The sequence below is a fragment of the Lolium perenne genome, chromosome 6, assembly GCF_019359855.2.
Source record: "Lolium perenne isolate Kyuss_39 chromosome 6, Kyuss_2.0, whole genome shotgun sequence".
NCBI lineage: Eukaryota > Viridiplantae > Streptophyta > Magnoliopsida > Poales > Poaceae > Lolium > Lolium perenne.
Genome location: NC_067249.2, coordinates 126,550,043 through 126,569,990, shown reverse-complemented (window position 1 = coordinate 126,569,990; position 19,948 = coordinate 126,550,043). Strand labels below are relative to the sequence as shown.

General features: G+C 46.8%; 2 protein-coding genes across 2 annotated transcripts; both read right to left on the bottom strand.

Annotated features, from left to right (window-relative positions):
* Positions 1-3,428: 3,428 nt before the first annotated feature.
* LOC127329089 (uncharacterized) lies at positions 3,429-4,001 on the bottom strand. The gene has a single exon (XM_051355634.1). The coding sequence runs from the start codon at positions 3,999-4,001 to the stop codon at positions 3,429-3,431; it is 573 nt and encodes a 190-aa protein (XP_051211594.1).
* Positions 4,002-9,340: 5,339 nt separating this feature from the next.
* On the bottom strand, positions 9,341-13,935 carry LOC127334603 (beta-fructofuranosidase, insoluble isoenzyme 1). Its single transcript, XM_051361103.2, has 7 exons — positions 13,684-13,935; positions 12,958-12,966; positions 11,723-12,597; positions 10,895-11,053; positions 10,113-10,357; positions 9,841-9,931; positions 9,341-9,751 (listed from the first exon to the last, which is right to left on the bottom strand). Exons 1-7 carry the CDS (start codon positions 13,868-13,870, stop codon positions 9,566-9,568), a joined length of 1,752 nt encoding a protein of 583 aa, XP_051217063.1. The 5' UTR covers positions 13,871-13,935; the 3' UTR covers positions 9,341-9,565.
* Between the last annotated feature and the right edge of the window lie 6,013 nt (positions 13,936-19,948).

Genomic DNA, 19,948 nt, shown 5'->3' with positions numbered 1-19,948 from the left:
ACACACTTAAAGTTGGATGTTGAAATGGTAGAACTTGAATATGGAATGGAGTTCGAATATTTGTTCGGAGTCTCGGATGAGATCCCGGACATCACGAGGAGTTCCGGAATGGTCCGGAGAATAAGATTCATATATAGGAAGTCATATTCCAAGTTTGGAAATGATCCGGTGCATTTATGGCAGGTTCTAGAAGGTTCTAGAAAAGTCCGGAAGAAATCACCATGGAAAGTAGAGTCCCGGAGGGACTCCACCTTGCATGACCAGCCAACCCTAAAGGGGAGGAGTCCAAGGTGGACTCCCCTAGGGTGGCCGGCCAACCCACCTCAAGGAAAGGTGGGAATCCCACCTTGGGTGGGACTCCCTCCTTGAGTAGGTTTCCCACATATGGGAGGTTTTAGTGTTGGGGTCTTATTCGAAGACTTGGACTAGAACTCTTGGTGCTTCCACCTATATAATGAGGGGCATAGGAGAGGGGGGCGGATCACTTCAAGCCTCAGCCTTGGCCGCACCCCTTAGAGGGCCGGCGCCCAACCACCCTCTCTCCCCAAACCCTAGCGGTCTCTCTCCTCCACCACATCCCGCACGCTTAAGCGAAGCTCCGCCGGATTTCTCCATCACCACCGACACCACGCCGTCGTGCTGTCGGATTCAAGAGGAGCTACTACTTCCGCTGCCCGCTGGAACGGGGAGGTGGACGTCGTCTTCATCAACAACCGAACGTGTGACCGAGTACGGAGGTGCTGCCCGTTCGTGGCGCCGGAACCGATCGTGATCAAGATCTTCTACGCGCTTTTGCAAGCGGCAAGTGAACGTCTACCGCAGCAACAAGAGCCTACTCTTGTAGGCTTTTGGAATCTCTTCAAGGGTGAGACTCGATAATCCCCTCGTTGCTACCATCTTCTAGATTGCATCTTGGCTTGGATTTCGTGTTCGCGGTAGGAAAACTTTTGTTTTCTATGCAACGTTATCCTACAACAGGCAGGACGTAAGGGTTTTACCTCATCGAGGGCCCCGAACCTGGGTAAATCGCTCTCCCCGCTTGTATGTGTACCGATGTCTCGTGTCAGCTTGCAGGATTCCATCAACCCTAAGCCCCTATCGGAGGGCATTGCCGAGGAGCACCCTCGACACCTGTAGAGTTGTAACTAACTCTATTGTTTGGAAAAATTTATATGCACGTACGATTGGAGTGTGGCATTTTGTAGCTCGAGCTACATGGATCCCCTTTTTTCTAAAATCCGAAAATGGTATTTTAAAGGTTCAAAAAATTAGGACCAAAAATTCTATAGGTAGACAATGATACACTAGGACTGTGAAAAAGAAGCAATATAAAAGAATCAGTATTTTGGGCTGTGCGAAATTCACAAATTCAAGGATCTGAAACGTGAACAGTGTAGATTTTGAATCTCCAACATTTGTCAGAATTTGTCTTTTTTGTGTAGCCTTTAATACAACTTATTTCATCCTGAAATTTTGCACAGTGGTAAATTACATCATTAGCTACATTCAGATTATTTAAAACTTTTAAATGTTGAATTCGAATTTTGTACTCCCTCCGATCCTAAAAAAAGTGTCGAAAGTTGTAGTCTAATTACTTTTTACTGCTAACCCCTTTGAAATTAATCAATTTGATGACGAACTGCCCACCTATGTGATGCATCATGCGTCTCCTGGCACGTACGGAGCCGCACATGCGTAGCAACATGCATATGGTCCCACATACGGATGCATGTAAGCTAGCTGGCCAGGGACGGCGGGTTGATTAGCTAAATTGATTGAGGGTGTGTTTGCAAAAATGTCCGTCCAACAGTTTTTTAGATCAGAGGGAGTAACAAAAATCAGGATAATAAACAAGAAAAATACCACGGCGTCTTCAACCTTCTTTCCCCTTGGCTCTATCCTCTCTCCTGTAGCTCCACCTCCCCTCTAGATCCGGGGCGGCCCCTCCCTTCTCCTCTCCGGCGGTGGCCGGGGACGAGTAGGTGAGGGTCCCACCCTGTGTACAGTAGTTTAGGTGTTTAAGTTAGTCTTCTGTCCTTTATGGCGACTGGCGTTATGCCGGGAGGTGGGGGTCGGATCTCTCGGGCTGGATCTTGGCCTGGCTGGTGGTGGTTCTTCTCTTCGCGGAGCTCCGGTGGTCGGAGCCGAAGGCTATGGGGAGGAGCTCTACCGGCACCTCCATCAATAAAGCTCGTTTTTGGCAGGTTTGTTTGCTGTAGTCCAGGTGTGTGGCTCTTCTCCCTTACTCATGGTGATGCGGGGGAGTTCGAGCTCGTGCAGCTGGGCTGCGGTGAGGAGGGTCTACAGCAGGGGAACTCTAGAACTTCTTCTGGGAGGGCAACCGCGACAGTTCTTTCTCAACTACCGCCTTTGATGGTCGAAAGGTGACCCCTCCCGCCTCTGCCGTCGGCTACAATCTTTTCTGGTCGGCGTCATCGGGTGGTGTTCAACCTCCAGGCTGTGCCAAGGAGGCCTCGCTGCTCCGGTACGGCGATGTGGTTGGCCGTGCTGCGATGCTCACAGGTGGTGGAAAAGGAGCAGGACTCGACCGCTTACTGGCCCGGGACAACGGAGGCGGGACAAAAGGCCCAACCTTTTATCCTGGCCCGCTTACTAGCCGGGACATATAGTCCACCACGTGGCTGCGATACAGGATTTGGGTTGGAGGACATTTATTCCTAGCTCGTAAGCCCAACCGCCCAACCGGGACAAAAGGTTTCATTTTTCCTTTTTTATTTTATTTTTCATTTTTCTTTTTGTTTGACTCGTTACTCTCTCACTTGGATCATTGTTAACACTATTTATACTTAATCTTTAGTAAAATTCTAGACTTAGTCACTTACCGGTCGGTCACCCATCTTCACACTACTCCACCCTCAGCACGCTTAACTCATCGGTTCTTTCCTATTGTGCTCCCGCGAATGTGATTGTACCTTGTTATAAATACTACCATAGGATAATAATATAGAATTCCAATGTGAGGAATTTGCTCTTCTTCAAGGCATAGACGACTGAACAAGCAGCAAACGTGAAATCAATCCTAGATACTTATGCATCCCACACAAGAAAACTCATACACCATGGAAAATGCTCCATCATGTTTGGTAATTCTTGCCCCTGCCGCAAGAATATGGCCAAATTATGTGGATAATTTGGATACGACATAATTAATATCTGAGGAATCTGTAAACCGCAATTAGAAAAATATGAGAAATTTAAATAACAATAAAAATATTCGATATATTGAAATGATTCATAGTTCATACAAATATAGAAGACACTCACCGTTCCACACACCACCATCTACTCATCATCTCTAAATATTGAGACAATCAACATGGCTATTGTAGCAACTAGCATCCAATGCCTCCTAGCCATCTCGAAGCCCAGGTGAGCGTCTAGAGCGGCATAGTGCACTTGCTCGTAGCTCAATGGAACATTGGCCCATCCAAAATCAGCTCATCTTCTTTTTCTTGCGCGGCGACGTCCTTCTTCTGGTACTTCTTCCTCTTCTTCTTCTCAAGGTTTGTCCAAATGGTAGAGTTTGTCAGATCATATAGACTCGGAGTGGGCTTGTTGGTGGGGTTCGGGAGTATCTTCTGGAGGTCAAACTCAGAAGTAATATTAATACCGTAGGGACTCAGCATTTGCACATCTTTGTCGATAGCCGCGCCGCAGAATCTGATGTTCCCGTCCTGTAAGAACTCCTTGAGAACTTGTGGCACTTCATCGGCCCAACAGATCTGGAATACCAAAGTCTCGGTCGCCACCGAGAGTTGAAGGACGACGGCGCGCTGATCACCCTCGCGAGGGTCGGTGAACTCGCAGTCCAAGCCGACGCACTTGGTTGGTGCGGCGTCGAGAAAGTCCCTCTTGACGTCGCGGATCCACTTCTCCACTCTTGATGAACGGAGAGCGACCGTGACCTTGAAAGCCATCCCTTCGGCCATGTGATGGTATATCCGAGATCGAGGAGCCTTGGCGCGCGCGAGGTGCTCCATTGAGGCCGGAACGTCGACGGGGAGAGAGAGATTTTGTGGGAGAGATGAGATATGTGAAAAGAGATGTGTGGCAATGGTGAGGAGATGTGAAGAATATATGAAGGTGAAGAAGGTGAAGATGAAGAGGCCGGCCAACGGGTGATCAATTCCCATGGCCGGCCGCCGGCGCCGGTGACCCGAATTCTGTGTGCGTCGATCGATGTCTGTATGCTAGTAATGGTGACGGCGATCAGGTTCTGCGCGGGAACGACCGTTGGACTTTATGTCCCGGCTCTTGTCTCCAGTCGGGACAAAAGGGTTGCCGCCTGCCAGTAGGTCGCAAAAGGCCTCAGACCCTTTTACCGGGACAAAATGCCTTAAAGAACCGCGACAAAAGACCCCATACCTTGCTGATTTTGGGATGACGTGCCCTAACCATTTGTCCCGGTTTCAGACTGAGCCAAGACAAAAGGTCTGGTCGGAAGGTCTATTTTCTACTAGTGTGTCTCGGTTCCATAAAACTTGTCGTGACTACGGAACGGAGGGAGCAGTATGCAAACCGAATTGATCCCGGCGCACTTGGAGACAGCACTAGGTGCATCTGTTGGTGGAATTGCTGGGAAGAGTCCAGGAGATCAGGTAGTTACGTACTTACGTGCACGATCCAAATTCAAGCTTATGCATTCGCGCTCCCCGTTGTGGAGTGATGACAGCGAGGAGTGTCATCGATCATCGCTCAAATCGGTGAGCGCCAATTCAAGTAGACCAAGCAAGCTAATGTATCATCTCTTCCTAGCACACATGCATGGGGCATTTGCGCGGTACATGATTTCACAAGGCACCTCTCGCGAGTGCTTGTCTACATGGAACTATGGAAGATTTTTGCAGTTGGCGAGTAACAGTACGGTTCATAAGAACCATCTCTTGTAGAGCCCACTCGCTACGTGAGGTTGGATGCGGTACGATGGTCCAGCCAAGTCCACTAGCTATAGCAACATGCCCAAAATACGACGTTAGGTTTTCTGTTTAGGGTCGATTGATGTGCAGCAGCCCAGCGAGACGACTATGGAGTGAACGATTGAGGAAAGATTCCAAACGGCTACGGGCTTCTCATTCACTTAAAATGCCCACCAACTTTGGTGCCCCGTGAAATCTAAAGTGAGCCTGGATGAAACCAGGACGGATGATATTCTACAAGTGTTCTTGAGACTTTTACACAAGAAAAAGAAAAATATAGAGCAAATAGATAATCTATCAGGTTTTTTTTTTTTGGGGTTGGTAGTGTTGATAGAAGGAAGTATCACTTTATGAAATGGAAATGGATTTGTAAGCCAAAACAAAAAGGTGGCCTGGGTGTTAAGGATTTGCTTAAATTTAACATCAGTTTGATGTGCAAATGGTGGTGAAAATTGGAACATGACAATGACCCCTGGCAAGATTTCATGAGATTGAAATATCTCAAAGATATTGGAATATACTATGAAAAACATAGACCATTTTGGTCTGATATGCTGCAGGTAAGGGATATTTATCTCTGTGGTAGAAGGATGAAAGTTGGGAGTGCGACCCTAACCAGTTTTTGGGGGGATTCTTGGTGTAGTATTAGTCCCCTCAAAGATATGTTCCCTGTCTTGTTTGATATTGCAATGAACAAAGAGTCACTGTTGAAAATGCACCTGCTGTGGGCTGGAGATTCTCATATAGGAGATGGCTGACACCTGATCTTGATGAGCCAAGTGAGGTTGACCCAAGAAATTGACTCTCCACGTTGGAAATGGTCAAAAAAGGGCAAGTTCACTGTGAAATCATATGTGCAGGAATGGGATGGATAGATCTTTTAGGCATCTTTGGAAAAGCAAAATTCCCCTCAAAATCAAAGTTTGGCTGTGGCTAATCTGGCATAATGCCATTGCTACCAAAGACAATTTGCTTAAGCGTAACTGGAATGGGAATTCTCTCTGTCAATTCTGTAACGAGCAAGAATCCATCAATCATTTGTTCTTTGGTTGTGCAACTGCTAAGTTTGTCTGGAGTGCTGTTGCCACTGCCATCAACTCTCCCACTTGCCCCGGGGAGCTTTACACACTTTTTCTGGTGGTTTCCCCAATTTATCCCTGCGAGCCGTAACACGCAGATAGCTAGCTTGGCAGCTGTCTGCTGGGCTATCTGGAAGCTTAAGAATAGAGCTTGCTTTGAGAGGAAGCTAATTAGCTCTCCTTTTGAGTTGATCAGTTACGCTGTTATTTTTATGAATTATTGGGCAGGGCTTCATGGCGAGAGAGATGCATCTGATCTTCGTGCTGGAGCTGATGGCCTCATGCGCTTAGCTGCAGCTGGAGCTGGAGCCTCTTCCTCAGTGAATGCTAGGCGTGCTGGTCCCCTTCGATTGGAGAGCAAGAAGCCTGAAGATACTGGCGATGGGAATACTACCTGAAGCAGAAGACAAACACCATCTCGCCCAGGAAAAAAGTCTTCGCTGATGATGAAAAGCAAGATATAAACTTGTTCTTTTGCTGGATTTTGTTCCAGTTTGCTACCAGCTTCCTTAGCTTTATGTTGGGGCTTTAATCTGTGGTGATCCTGGTCTGTAAATATACTCTATAAACATTAGCATTAGGCGGCGCTCCCCCCTTGCTTTTTTCCTTTTGCTGAATACTGCTGTATTTTCGTTATATCCCTGGTAATGAAAATTCGATCCCCCTGGCGGATCGCTTGAAAAAAAAGTGTTCTCAGAGAAAAATAAGCTCTTTAGTGCCCCTTATTTTGAGGAAGATGTTAGAAAGGCTGTTTTTCAAATAAAACATAACTAGGCGCCAGGACCTGATGGTTTTCCAGTGGAGTTTTACCAATCCTTCTGGGAAATCATAAAAGGGGATATGTTGTTGTTGTTGTTTACCAAGCTTCATGCAGGACAGTTTGAGCTATTCCGCATCAACTTTGGGGAGATTATCTTACTACAAAAGTTAATGAGGCGGAACGAATCCAACAATACATGCCAAAATGTCTCCTTAATGTATGCTTTAAAATTTTCAAAAAAGTTGTTACTATTAGAATGAATTTGGTGGCTGATCATGTGGTGCGCTCCACTCAGACTGCTTTCATGCAAGGTCGATACATCCTGGATGGAGTCGTAACGTTGCATGAAATAATACATGAGATGCACCGCAAGAAGTTGAATGGGGTAATCCTCTAAAATAGACTTCAAGAAAGCCTATGATAAAGTCAAGTGGTTTTTCCTTCAACAAACTCTGAGGATGAAAGGTTTCTCCAAGGAGTGGCGCGAGCTAATTAATAACTTTATTTTTTGAGGAAGTGTTGCCATTAAGGTCAGTGATGGCCAGATTGAAGGAGTGGTATCCCACTTGGTGGATGGGGTCTCTCTATCCTTCAGTATGCGGATGATACAATTCTCTTTATGAATCATGATCTCGACAAAGCTACAAATCTGAAACTAATTTTATCAGCTTTTGAGCTTTTTTGTTAGGTCTTAAAATTAATTTTCATAAAAGTGAATTCTTTTGTTTTTGCGAGGCTCAAGACGAGGCTAACCAATATGTCAAACTTTTCAGATTTGGGTTAGGCAGTTTTCTGATCAGCTATTTGGGCATTCCGGTTCATTGTCGGAGGCTTACTCTTGCTGAATGGAAAATAGTCGAGGAAATACTACAAAAGTGACTTTCTAGTTGAAAAGGAAAATTACTATCTCTAGGTGGAAGATTAGTCCTTATTAATTCAGTACTCACTAATATTTCGTGTGTGTGACATTACTTGTACACTAGACGTAGTTTGAGGGCAGTCCATTGAGCTGCCATGTGAGCCAATGTATGAGGCCTCACTAATATTTTCAATGTCCATTTTCATCTATACTTGTGAACAGACACACCTCTAATGGAATGTGTTCTTGTGGAAGACTGAGCAGCTCAAGCTTGGGTCACCTACTTAGACCCCCGACGAGGGACCATCGAAGAAGCGAAGGGCGGCTAACGTCGGCCACTTCCAGGACGACGTAGGGCCGAACCAGTTCCTGCGCATCGTCTTCATGCCCACCTTCAGCCTGCTCCTGATCCCTCAAGATTTCGTCAAGTGGTTGGAGAAATCCCTTCGAACATCATCGTCCGCACCAACATTGGCTGCAACTGGAGGATGACTACGATGAGAGAAGGCGATCATGCATACATCGACCAGGGGTGGGCGGGCTTCGCCGTCGCCCATCAGCTCAAGGTAGGTCAGTTCCCCATCTTCAAGAAGGTGTCCTCCTTCGAGTACAGTGTGGTCATTTTTTACCACACCTGCACTGAGGTGATTAGCAGGTGCATGTACCATGGCGATTCCACCAGGTGTGTCGTCTTCAAAAATCATGTCTGAAGCTTACCTGGTTGTGTGTCGTTGCTACCATGTCATGTCATGTCTGAATAATGGTGTATCGTCAACTTATGTCGTCTATGATCAGTGCTAAGTTTTTCTGAACTATGATTATGTTCTTGCTTGTGTTGTTGACCGCTGGTAACCTCACCACTGAATGGAAGAGGTAACCAGAAGCGAATTTTGGGTTGCAACCAAACAACACGGCCTCCGTTCTGGGCTGCTACTAGGCCTGAAAACCGACCTACCAAACGGGCAGAGCCCAAATCTCCACGGAGCCAAAAAAAAAACTCTGTGCAGGCCACCAAACAACGTGGCTTTTCTGGCCCATGACCCGTCTGGAAGGCGCAGGGGCCCTTCTTTCCACTGTGCCAGTGGTGCAGGAAACTGCTGCAGGCTACCAAAAGTGTCCACGGGTGCAACTCGTTCTTCACACATTTATTTGTTATTTTGTGTAGCTCTTCGAATGGAGTATATTTATATGTGGCTTGACATGACCATGTATGTTTGTTGTTTGTCTTCAGGCCAGATCCTCACCTGGAGATAGCTACAGCTTACATAGTATAAATTTTCTTTTCCTGATTGCCGGAAGCTTTTCATACTAACGATAAAGGCACCGCCCTCCATACACCACTAGGCGCTTCCGTTTTCTAATTTGTGTGTTTATGCCACTACGAGCACACGCACCTACAACCTTTTTTTGTCCGAGATTCCAACTATGATGACAATTTTGTGGCAGATTGTAGGCGTTAATCTTCCACTATTTCTATTATATCCAAAACGAGGACCTTGTTTTTGTTTAGAAGAAACGGCCATTTTTTTTATGAGGCCACACATGACTTGCAGTAAAGAAAGAACTTGGTGTCACTTTATCGTAAAGGGACTGGGAATAATAATACGACGGGTTTATCCAGTACTTAGCTCGTCAGATTTCAGTCATGTCATCATCAATCTGATCCGGTGACATGCATAGCAAGGAGGAGATATCTCAAGGGAGATAGAAAATATGAAGCTAGCTCTTCATTATTATATTTAGACGCGTGGAAATTAAACAATATCTTTATTTGTACGTACACCACGGTACCCAACCCATGAATTTTGCAACAAAATTTGCAGTCATAAGTAATCATAGAGCTCTTGAGTGCGCAATCGAGGCACTGAATATCAGTGAAGTGAAACCACGAAATGCGAGGAAGCGAAAACTTGTCGGAGATGGTCCATGCTTAGGCGCCATTCATCAAGGGTCTCTTCATCTCCCACGCAGTCAGCTTGGACACCTTGATATCCGTCTCCCCGTTGTTGAACACGTGAAGGTGCGCGTCTTTCCCTAGGGCCATAGACGGGTACACCCTTGACAGGATGCAGGTCTTCCCTCCTGCGCCGAAGCTCTCAACCACCGACCGATCGATCTAAAGTCAGAGATTAATGTTGGTCAACACAATTTTAGTTCTGAGGTACAGTACTAGTTAAAGCGATGTTATGAAAGTGAAGTTGGTACCAAGCTTCTCAGAGAGATCTTCCCGGACGAAATGTCGGTGTCGACGAACCCGGCGAAAGTCGGCTTGTATAGATCTGGGGTAAGAGATGACCTGAACGACACAAAAGAAAGATAGAAGGAGAAGGGTCAGTAGAGCTAAAATGTTAGTGCAAGGTTTCTGAAGATTTACTTGTACCCTGTTTTTTACGATCAAATATCTCTATTACGATTTCATTTGCCCATTAGAAGAGGATAAGAGAGACATGTAGGACATGAGCGGTATTTGGTCGTACTTGGTGGGGTCGCTGCACATGAGGACGATAGGTTTGCCGTATCCATCCTTGAAGACTCTGAAGAACACTGCAGTCTTCTCTGCTAGGTCGGCAGAGGACAGCACCCACAGCCCAAAAGGCCCCACCCCGCCCTTGACATCGGCGCCCTTGATGCCGCACAGCTTCTGCGCGTCGTTGCTGTAGGCCGGATCGAAGGGCTCAGCCTTATCCAGGCTCGATACCTCGAAGCTCACCTCCACGTCAGACTGCGAAAGAAATATCTCGGTTAGATTATTGCATTGTCACCCGTGAGTCACACTAGGACTAGGTAAAAAGAAAGAAAAGGGAAAGTAAAGCGAAGGTTCTTTGCAAGTTAAACTATGACTAGTACGAGTGTTCACGAATGCACGGTGCTCTCCGTCCTAGGAAAATATTCTTGGCCAACAGCATTACCTGATATTAGTTGTCAAAAGAAAGTTCAAATCTTGCGGATGATGCGGATGTGTGAATAAGAGAGATTGAAAACTAGAGCTGCAGCTAGCGGCGACGGCAAGCCCGTGGACCTCTGACTTTGGGAGTCCATGGCGAGAAGGACGAGCAGGAATTGCGCACGTAATAGGCAAGAATCGTCGCCCATAAGATCGACATGGACCAGAAGCTACATCGATGGCGACATGGACTGGAAGCTACATCGATGGCGACACGCCGGCACGCGGGATCCACGATGGCGACGACTAGCTGCTACTTGTAGAATTTTTGTTCTCTTTTAATTAAGCACAGTAAATTCCACAGTTATCACTAACCTGGTATGATTGCAGGCCCGTGACCTCAAAATGCTGGCCGGGCTTGACGACCTTGTCGCCAACGTTGACAGGCTTGCCCCGGAGCTTCTCGAGCTCCTCCACCGGCCACTGCACCAGCTGCTTGCCGCTGGGGTCAAGCCATATCTTCCTGGGAATCGCCTGCACGCCACCAACATTCACACACAGTTCAACCAATCAATTCCACACAACGATGATTCAAAGATTTGAGTTCAAAACTCTGTTTAAAATAGCCGGCTATAGCCGGGCTATAGCCCGGCTATAGCCTTTCGCGAGGCCTGCGGCTATAGCTAGAGGCTTTAGAGGCTAAAACAGAAATAGCCGCTAATAGCCCGGCTAAGGCTATTTAGCCTTAAGTTAGCCTCATAGCCGCTAACTTCCCGCTCAATGGGTCCAAAATTTTGGACCAAAAATTTCAGTCGACCAGCCCATTTGCTTGGCGAAATAGCCACCAAGCTCTAGTTATGTAATTATGGGTCCTAAACTACGTAATGATGTTATAATATTTGGACAAAACTATGTATTTAACTATGTGTGAACTATTATGTGTATCTCCTATGTGAAGATGTTATTATGTTATTAATTTATGAATTATTGATATATATATGACTATATGATGCCCAATTTTTTTCATTATTTAGCAAATCCGCAATATGGCTATAGCCCGCTATAGCCCGGCTATAGCCTTTCGTAGCTTCAAAAAAATTCGCGGCAATCGGCTATAGCCGGCTATTTTAACCAGAGGTTCAAAATGGTAGCGATGGAGGAGGATGCAGACGGCGGCAAACAGTACATTCGTATCGTTCGTACCTGGATCCCGGCCCAGCCCTTGGCCTTGTCGTGGGCCACGCTATCGGACTCGTTGGCCCACCCCAGGAGGATCCGGCGCTGCTTCACGGGGTCGAAGAAGGTCTTGGACGCGTAGAAGTTGCCGTAGTCGTACTGGAGGCGCTGGTAGACGTCGCCGGTGGGGTTGTCCGGCACGTACCGCTCCTTGACGTTGTCGTACGTGCCGATGGTGTAGTAGTCGTAGCGGGTGAGGTCCAGGCTGTTCTTCAGCACGTGCTTCTCCACGCCCGCCGCCGCGCCGTACTCGGAGGTGTCCAGGCCCTTCTCCACCCCGGCCTTGCCCACCGGGAAGAAGTCCGGGCACTCCCACATGCCGGTCAGCGCCGAGTGCAGCGGGTGCTTGGCGCGGACCCAGTGCTTGAAGTCGCGGCTCCGGTACAGGATCGCCTCCCCGCGGAGCGTGCCCGGCCTCAGCCCGCCGACGAGCATCCGCCAGTGCCTGCCGGCGAACCACGCGGTGGTCGGGTCGCGGAACTGCGTCGCGTTCATACCCTCCACCGGCACCGCGATCGGGTTGTACCCCGGCTTGTACCATTCACGGAGGAGAGGGTCCGACGCGTTCTTGGGCAGCGCGATGTTCTGGATCTGGTAGTTGACGCTCGGCCGGTCGATCCCCGTGTACAGGATCGCCGGAGTCCCGTCGTGGAGGATCGTCGTCGAACCGGACCACACGCCGTACTGGTCCGTCGGGATGCTCGGCGAGATGGCCGGCTCAAGGGCGATCCAGTTGATCAGGTCGCGGGACACCGAGTGCGCCCAGATGATGTTGCCCCACACCGCGCCCTTGGGGTTGTACTGGTAGAACAGGTGATACCATCCCTTGTAGTACAACGGCCCTGTTCGTTCACAAAATTTACATACATGTCAGCTCAGGCTAACAACATTACTTCATTCATGCATCTCAAATGGTTTGTAATTTCTCTAGTCAAAATCCGTGCTTGTAGATGCAAACTACTAGCTTATTGCTTGAGTTCAACTTGCTGTCAGCAGCATAAGGTGCATCCTATACGTTGCCACATGTGCATGTGCATGTGCAATTCGAATACAAAATTTCCTATCCGTTATATTCTTCTACACAAAATGTATGGTCTTCCATACTCCCATGATTTTTAAAATGTATAGTCTTACAACATGACAGATCTAGTAGCTAGTAGAAGACAGAGACAAGTACAAGAAATGGGCTGGAGAAGTCGTACCATTTGGATCTGGAGTCCACGAGTTTTGCCGTCCAAGCAACCAGAATCAGACACAGAGAAGCAAAGAAAAAATGTATTAGAACCAGGCATCACTGTGAGAGAAAACAAGACTCAATAACTTAATTATACTTCATTTAAAATACAGATAAGCTCTAATATTATATCCAGAGCCACCACGTGCCACGGTGGACTGGAAGACTTCATCGTTGTCGGCTACTACTACGAAAACTATGAGTTTGCAGCTCGACTTTTCTCAAGGGACTTGAAGAAAACAGCTGCAAGACTACCTAACTAACACGGCGATACAGAAAACCATTGATTTTGATGCGCCCTTGCAAGGCCGCAATCTTTTGCTCTCCAAACTAACACCTGGCTACAAATGAACGATAAACCAAACAACTAGAGTAAAAAATTGTGTACTACATTTCTTCAACTCTCAAACATACATTTATTAAATTTTCTACTCTTTGTGATGTCTATCTGCCCCGACGAGGAACAAAGCACACATCTCAAATTAGCATCGGCATTGCAGACATATCTTTCCACAGCTATGTCTCTAATGGCTAGACATATACTTGCAAAGCTTTCGGTAGCTATATATGTGTGCTCACATGATATATATAGTCATTTCGAAAAACATGATATATATAGCTTAGCTTGAAGACACAGTAACGAGAGAAAATTCAGACAACTCCAGCGAGAGTAGACCAGTAGTATATGTCTTACCGTTGATCCAGTTCATGGGGGGCTGGAAGTGGTAGCCTGTCCTGAGCAGCGGGCTAACAATGGAGGCTGGGACCGACGGCGACGCGGCCTCGGTCTCCAGGCTCAGGCGGGCATGGTGAGATGCGGAGGCGAGCTGCAGGAGAAGCAGCACCGCCCATGGCGCCAGGACCCATTTCGGATTCCCCATTGCTTGCGCAGTTAATAGGGGAAGACGAGAGGAGACAAGGATGGATGGATGGGGAGAAGACCAATGGGCAGCTCAGGTCTATATATAATACTCGAGGCAGAGGTTACGCGTATGACTACGGCCAAAAATTGGATGATTTTTCTAAGGAGCTAACAATTGGCGCTTCCTCCATGGAATTTTGAACCCAGCCACTCGATAGGTCCGGCCCATTTGTCATGGAGAGCAGGAAGGCATGCATGTCAGTCAACGGGTAAACCCAACTCAACTTTGTTTTTTATAAACTGGACTTCCTCTTATTTGCCCATTCCGCTAAACACTACTACAACCGACAGAGTCCAGAGATAGGGACGAGGGGTTCTCAAAAAAAAGAAAAAAAAAAAAGCGATAGGGACGAGTAGGAATTGGGGTTACGTTTAAAAAAGAGGTAATTGCACCACTCATACAATAACTTGTACTTCATGTGCATTTTCATACATAAACTTGCAAGGTGTGTTCCCATGGTACAAGAACTTGCATCTCAGGTGCAAATTCATACAAAATCCTGTGAGACCAACACTTGGCATGCCACGTCTGCAGAAAACAATGTAGGTGTATTAGCAAACAAGTCCTTCCCGGAGGTGCTTAATTACGAGTAGAGTAGGTGGGGTAGCCGGCCCGTACATCTCCTCGAGAGGGATCTCTAGCTCGGGCCGCTGACGTAATAATTCTCCAGCACTCGCCGCGGTCTCAGCTCTGCACATCCTGGTACACCTCAAGTCCGGTGGCTCGGCAACGGAGCTCGCAGAGGATGTCGCGGTCAGCGCTAAGGGGATTCCTCGCCACGGGTGAACCAGCGATGGCGGTTTATGCGCGAACGGGAAGGAGACGAGGGAGGGTGCTGGGAGTGCAGGTGGTTCATATCCGTGTGGCACGACGAGGTATACGACAGCGGCAAGCAGCAGCGAGCATCTGTATCATGATAGCGGCGGCGGCGAGGCCGCGGGGCTCTGCGAAGTGCAAAGGTGCCACAGAACGCTGTCGAGGTCGGGCCCTGGCTGGTGAGCCGCACGACTTCCACGGTGCGTATGTGCCGCGGCCACGGTTGCGACCTGGATGTGGATGGCGTGCTTGCTCTGCTCCCGCTTTGTCTCCTTGTACAGTGACATGAGCCATGCCACCTCGGCCGCCCGCGCGATCACCGCTGGCTCTGCCTCGGAAGACGCGTGGTGGCCTCTCCGTCATATAATTTGGTGTCTTCCTGGCGTGTAAGCAATCCGTCAATCAAGTTGGCTAGCTGGAGTAGATGCGTCTGTCTTCACATGGATTCATCGAGTAAGCTTGTACAACGTTTGCCAGAAACTCTCATGGCGTTTATGTTGCAGAAGGTGCGCGAAATGGCCGGTGGTATGCCAGAGGCATGCTGCGCGTGGTTGACGTATGTCTTTTCCGTTCAACACGCGTCCGTTGGGAACCCCAAGAGGAAGGCGTGATGCGTACAACAGTAAGTTTTCCCTCAGTAAGAAACCAAGGTTTATCGAACCAGTAGGAGCCAAGAAGCACGTTGAAGGTTGAAGGCGGCGAGATGTAGTGCGGCGCAACACCAGGGATTCCGGCGCCAACGTGGAACCTGCACAACACAACCAACGTACTTTGCCCCAACGAAACAGCGAGGTTGTCAATCTCACCGGCTTGTTGTAACAAAGGATTAGATGTATAGTGTGGATGATGATTGTTTGCAGAGAACAGTAGAACAAGTATTGCAGTAGATTGTATTCGATGTAAAAGAATGGACGGGGGTCCACAGTTCACTAGTGGTGTCTCTCCCATAAGATAAATAGCATGTTGGGTGAACAAATTACAGTTGGGCAATTGACAAATAGAGAGGGCATGACAATGCACATACATGATATGATGAGTATTGTGAGATTTAATTGGGCATTACGACAAAGTACATAGACCGCTATCCAGCATGCATCTATGCCTAAAAAGTCCACCTTCAGGTTATCATCCGAACCCCTTCCACTATTAAGTTGCAAACAACAGATAAATGCATTAAGTATGGTGCGTAATGTAATCAATAACTACATCCTCGGACATAGCATCAATGTTTTATCCCTAGTGGCAACAGCACATCCACAACCTTAGAACTTTCTGTCACTGTCCCAGATTTAATGGAGGCATGAACCCACTATCGAGCATAAATACTCCCTCTTGGAGTTAAGAGTAAAAACTTGGCCAGAGCCTCTACTAATAACGGAGAGCATGCAAGATCATAAATAACACATAGGTAATAGATTGATAATCAACATAGCATAGTATTCTCTATCCATCGGATCCCAACAAACACAACATATAGCATTACAGATAGATGATCTTGATCATGTTAGGCAGCTCACAAGACCCGACAATGAAGCACAAAAGGAGAAGACAACCATCTAGCTACTGCTATGGACCCATAGTCCAGGGGTGAACTACTCACTCATCACTCCGGAGGCGACCATGGCGGTGAAGAGTCCTCCGGGAGAAGATTCCCCTCTCCGGCAGGGTGCCGGAGGCGATCTCCTGAATCCCCGAGATGGGATTGGCGGCGGCGGCGTCTCTGGAAGGTTTTCCGTATCGTGTCTCTCGGTACTGGGGATTTCGCGACGAAGAGTATATGTAGGCGGAAGGGCAGGTCAGGGGGCCACACGGGGGCCCCACACGCTAGGGCCACGCTGGCCCCCCTGGGCCGCGCCGCCCTAGTGTGGCGGCGCCCCGTGGCCTGATACGTCTCCGACGTATCGATAATTTCTTATGTTCCATGCCACATTATTGATGTTATCTACATGTTTTATGCACACTTTATGTCATATTCGTGCATTTTCTGGAACTAACCTATTAACAAGATGCCGAAGTGCCGATTCTTTATTTTCTGCTGTTTTTGGTTTCAGAAATCCTAGTAAGGAAATATTCTTGGAATTGGACGAAATCAAAGCCCAGGGGCCTATTTTTCCACGGAGCTTCCAGAAGACCGAAGAACACACGAAGTGGGGCCACGAGGTGGCGACACCATGTGGCGGCGCGGCCCAGGGGGGGCCCGCGCCGCCCTATGGTGTGGCCCCCGCGTCTGGCCCCCGACTCTGCCCTTCCGCCTACAAATAGCCTCCGTGACGAAAACCCCGATCTGAGAACCACGATACGGAAAACCTTCCCGGAGACGCCGCCGCCGCCGATCCCATCTCGGGGGATCCAGGAGATCGCCTCCGGCACCCTGCCGGAGAGGGGAATCATCTCCCGGAGGACTCTACGCCGCCATGGTCGCCTCCGGTGTGATGTGTGAGTAGTCTACCCCTGGACTATGGGTCCATAGCAGTAGCTAGATGGTTGTCTTCTCCCCATTGTGCTATCATTGTCGGATCTTGTGAGCTGCCTAACATGATCAAGATCATCTATCTGTAATCCTATATGTTGCGTTTGTTGGGATCCGATGAATAGAGAATACTTGTTATGTTGATTATCAAAGTTATGCTTATGTGTTGTTTATGATCTTGCATGCTCTCCGTTACTAGTAGATGCTCTGGCCAAGTAGATGCTTGTAACTCCAAGAGGGAGTACTTATGCTCGATAGTGGGTTCATGCCTGCATTGACACACAGGACGATGACAGAAAGTTCTAAGGTTGTGTTGTGCTGTTGCCACTAGGGATAAAACATTGATGCTATGTCTAAGGATGTAGTTGTTGATTACATTACGCACCATACTTAATGCAATTGTCTGTTGCTTGCAACTTAATGCGGAGGGGGTTCGGATGATAACCTGAAGGTGGACTTTTAGGCATAGATGCGATTGGATGGCGGTCTATGTACTTTGTCGTAATGCCCAATTAAATCTCACTATACTCATCATGATATGTATGTGCATTGTCATGCTCTCTTTATTTGTCAATTGCCTAACTGTAATTTGTTCACCCAACATGTGTTCGTCTTATGGGAGAGACACCTCTAGTGAACTGTGGACCCCGGTCCAATTCTCTTTCTTGAAATACAATCTCTTGCAATACTTGTTCTACTGTTTTCTGCAAACAATCATCTTCCACACAATACGGTTAACTCTTTGTTACAGCAAGCGGTGAGATTGACAACCTCACTTTGTTTCGTTGGGAGCAAAGTACTTTGGTTGTGTTGTGCAGGTTCCACGTTGGCGCCGGAATCCCTGGTGTTGCGCCGCACTACATCTCGCCGCCATCAACCTTCAACGTGCTTCTTGGCTCCTCCTGGTTCGATAAACCTTGGTTTCTTTCTGAGGGAAAACTTGCTGCTGTGCGCATCATACCTTCCTCTTGGGGTTGCCCAACGAACGTGTGAAATACACGCCATCAAGCTCTTTTTACGGCGCCGTTGCGGGGAGATCAAGACACGCTGCAAGGGGAGTCTCCACTTCTCAATCTCTTTACTTTGTTTTTGTCTTGCTTAGTTTTATTTACTACTTTGTTTGCTGCACTAAATCAAAATACAAAAAAATTAGTTGCTAGTTTTACTTTATTTGTTATCTTGTTTGCTATATCGAAAATACAAAAAAATTAGTTTACTTGCATTTAATTATCTAGTTTGCTTTATTGTCTTGCACTCTATATTAAAAATACAAAAAAAATTAGTTACTTTTGTTACCATGTCTAGCTCTGAACCTGTTACTTCTTCACCTGAAGAATTAGTCTTCACTTTTAAACAAGGGGATGAGGAGAGTTTTAAGGATGCTTGGTCTAGAATTTTTCTTCTTATCGTAAAACTGAACCTCAAATGACTCTAAGTTTGCTCCTTAGTAATTTTTATTTTGGTCTTATGGTTCGCTATAGATATGCTTTGGATACTTTGGTGGGAGGAGATTTCCTTCATTGCAATGGGGATCAAGCTTTTAATGCCATAAAGAAGTTGGTTGCATCACATGATTCAGCTAATAACTTTGATTCATTCCTCACTAGCATATATAGTAGATTAAATAATCTAGAGATAAGTACATCTCGCTTGAATGATAACTATTGCCACGTTCGTAATCGTCTTGAACAAGTTTTAGTGAACTCTAAACTCTCATTGTGGGATCCTGCTGTTAAAATTGTTATCGATGATCGAACCCTCCATGCCTACTGTGATATTATGTATGAATTTTGCCTTATGCCTGAAAGTATTTATAAATCTTTGAAACTTTGGGGAGTTGAGGAAGGAGGAGAAGAAATAACTCTCATTGATAACTCTACCATAACTCCTAAAGGAATAGCTGCAGGTGTGCATACAACTATTCGTGGAAGAACAATATCCATTGATTATCTTGTTGTTGAAACAGGAAAACTCACACTCGGAAGATCCCTGCTGAAACTATTGGGAGCAGTCATTGATATCGGAGAAGGCACTCTGAAATTCACCTCTATACCGGGAGAAACTCATATATTTCCTAAACCAAAGGGAAAGAAAAACAACAAGAAAGGTAAGGGTAAAGCCCAAGGTAAGGTTGATGCACCATCTCTTGATAATACTTGATGCACACTTTCTGCGCCTAGCTGAAAGGCGTTAAAGAAAAGCGCTTATGGGAGACAACCCATGTTTTTACCTACAGTACTTTGTTTTTATTTTGTGTCTTGGAAGTTGTTTACTACTGTAGCAACCTCTCCTTATCTTAGTTTTGTGTTTTGTTGTGCCAAGTTAAGCCGTTGATAGAAAAGTAAGTACTAGATTTGGATTACTGCACAGTTCCAGATTTCTTTGCTGTCACGAATCTGGGTCCACCTCCCTGTAGGTAGCTCAGAAAATTAAGCCAATTGACGTGCATGATCCTCAGATATGTATGCAACTTTCATTCAATTTGAGCATTTTCATTTGAGCAAGTCTGGTGCCATTTTAAAATTCGTCAATACGAACTGTTCTGTTTTGACAGATTCTGCCTTTTATTTCGCATTGCCTCTTTCGCTATGTTGGATGAATTTCTTTGATCCACTAATGTCCAGTAGCATTATGCAATGTCCAGAAGTGTTAAGAATGATTGTGTCACCTCTGAATATGTCAATTTATAATGTGCACTAACCCTCTAATGAGTTGTTTCGAGTTTGGTGTGGAGGAAGTTTTCAAGGATC

Excerpts from the sequence above, each read along its gene's own strand:
- LOC127329089 (XM_051355634.1), bottom strand. The coding sequence starts at position 4,001 with ATGGAGCACCTCGCGCGCGCCAAGGCTCCTCGATCTCGGATATACCAT.
- LOC127334603 (XM_051361103.2), bottom strand. The coding sequence starts at position 13,870 with ATGGGGAATCCGAAATGGGTCCTGGCGCCATGGGCGGTGCTGCTTCTC. Across the intron at positions 10,358-10,894 it reads CGGGCCTGCAATCATACCAG|TCTGACGTGGAGGTGAGCTT; the intron begins GTTAGTGATAAC and ends TTTCTTTCGCAG. Across the intron at positions 9,932-10,112 it reads ATGTGCAGCGACCCCACCAA|GTCATCTCTTACCCCAGATC; the intron begins GTACGACCAAAT and ends TGTGTCGTTCAG.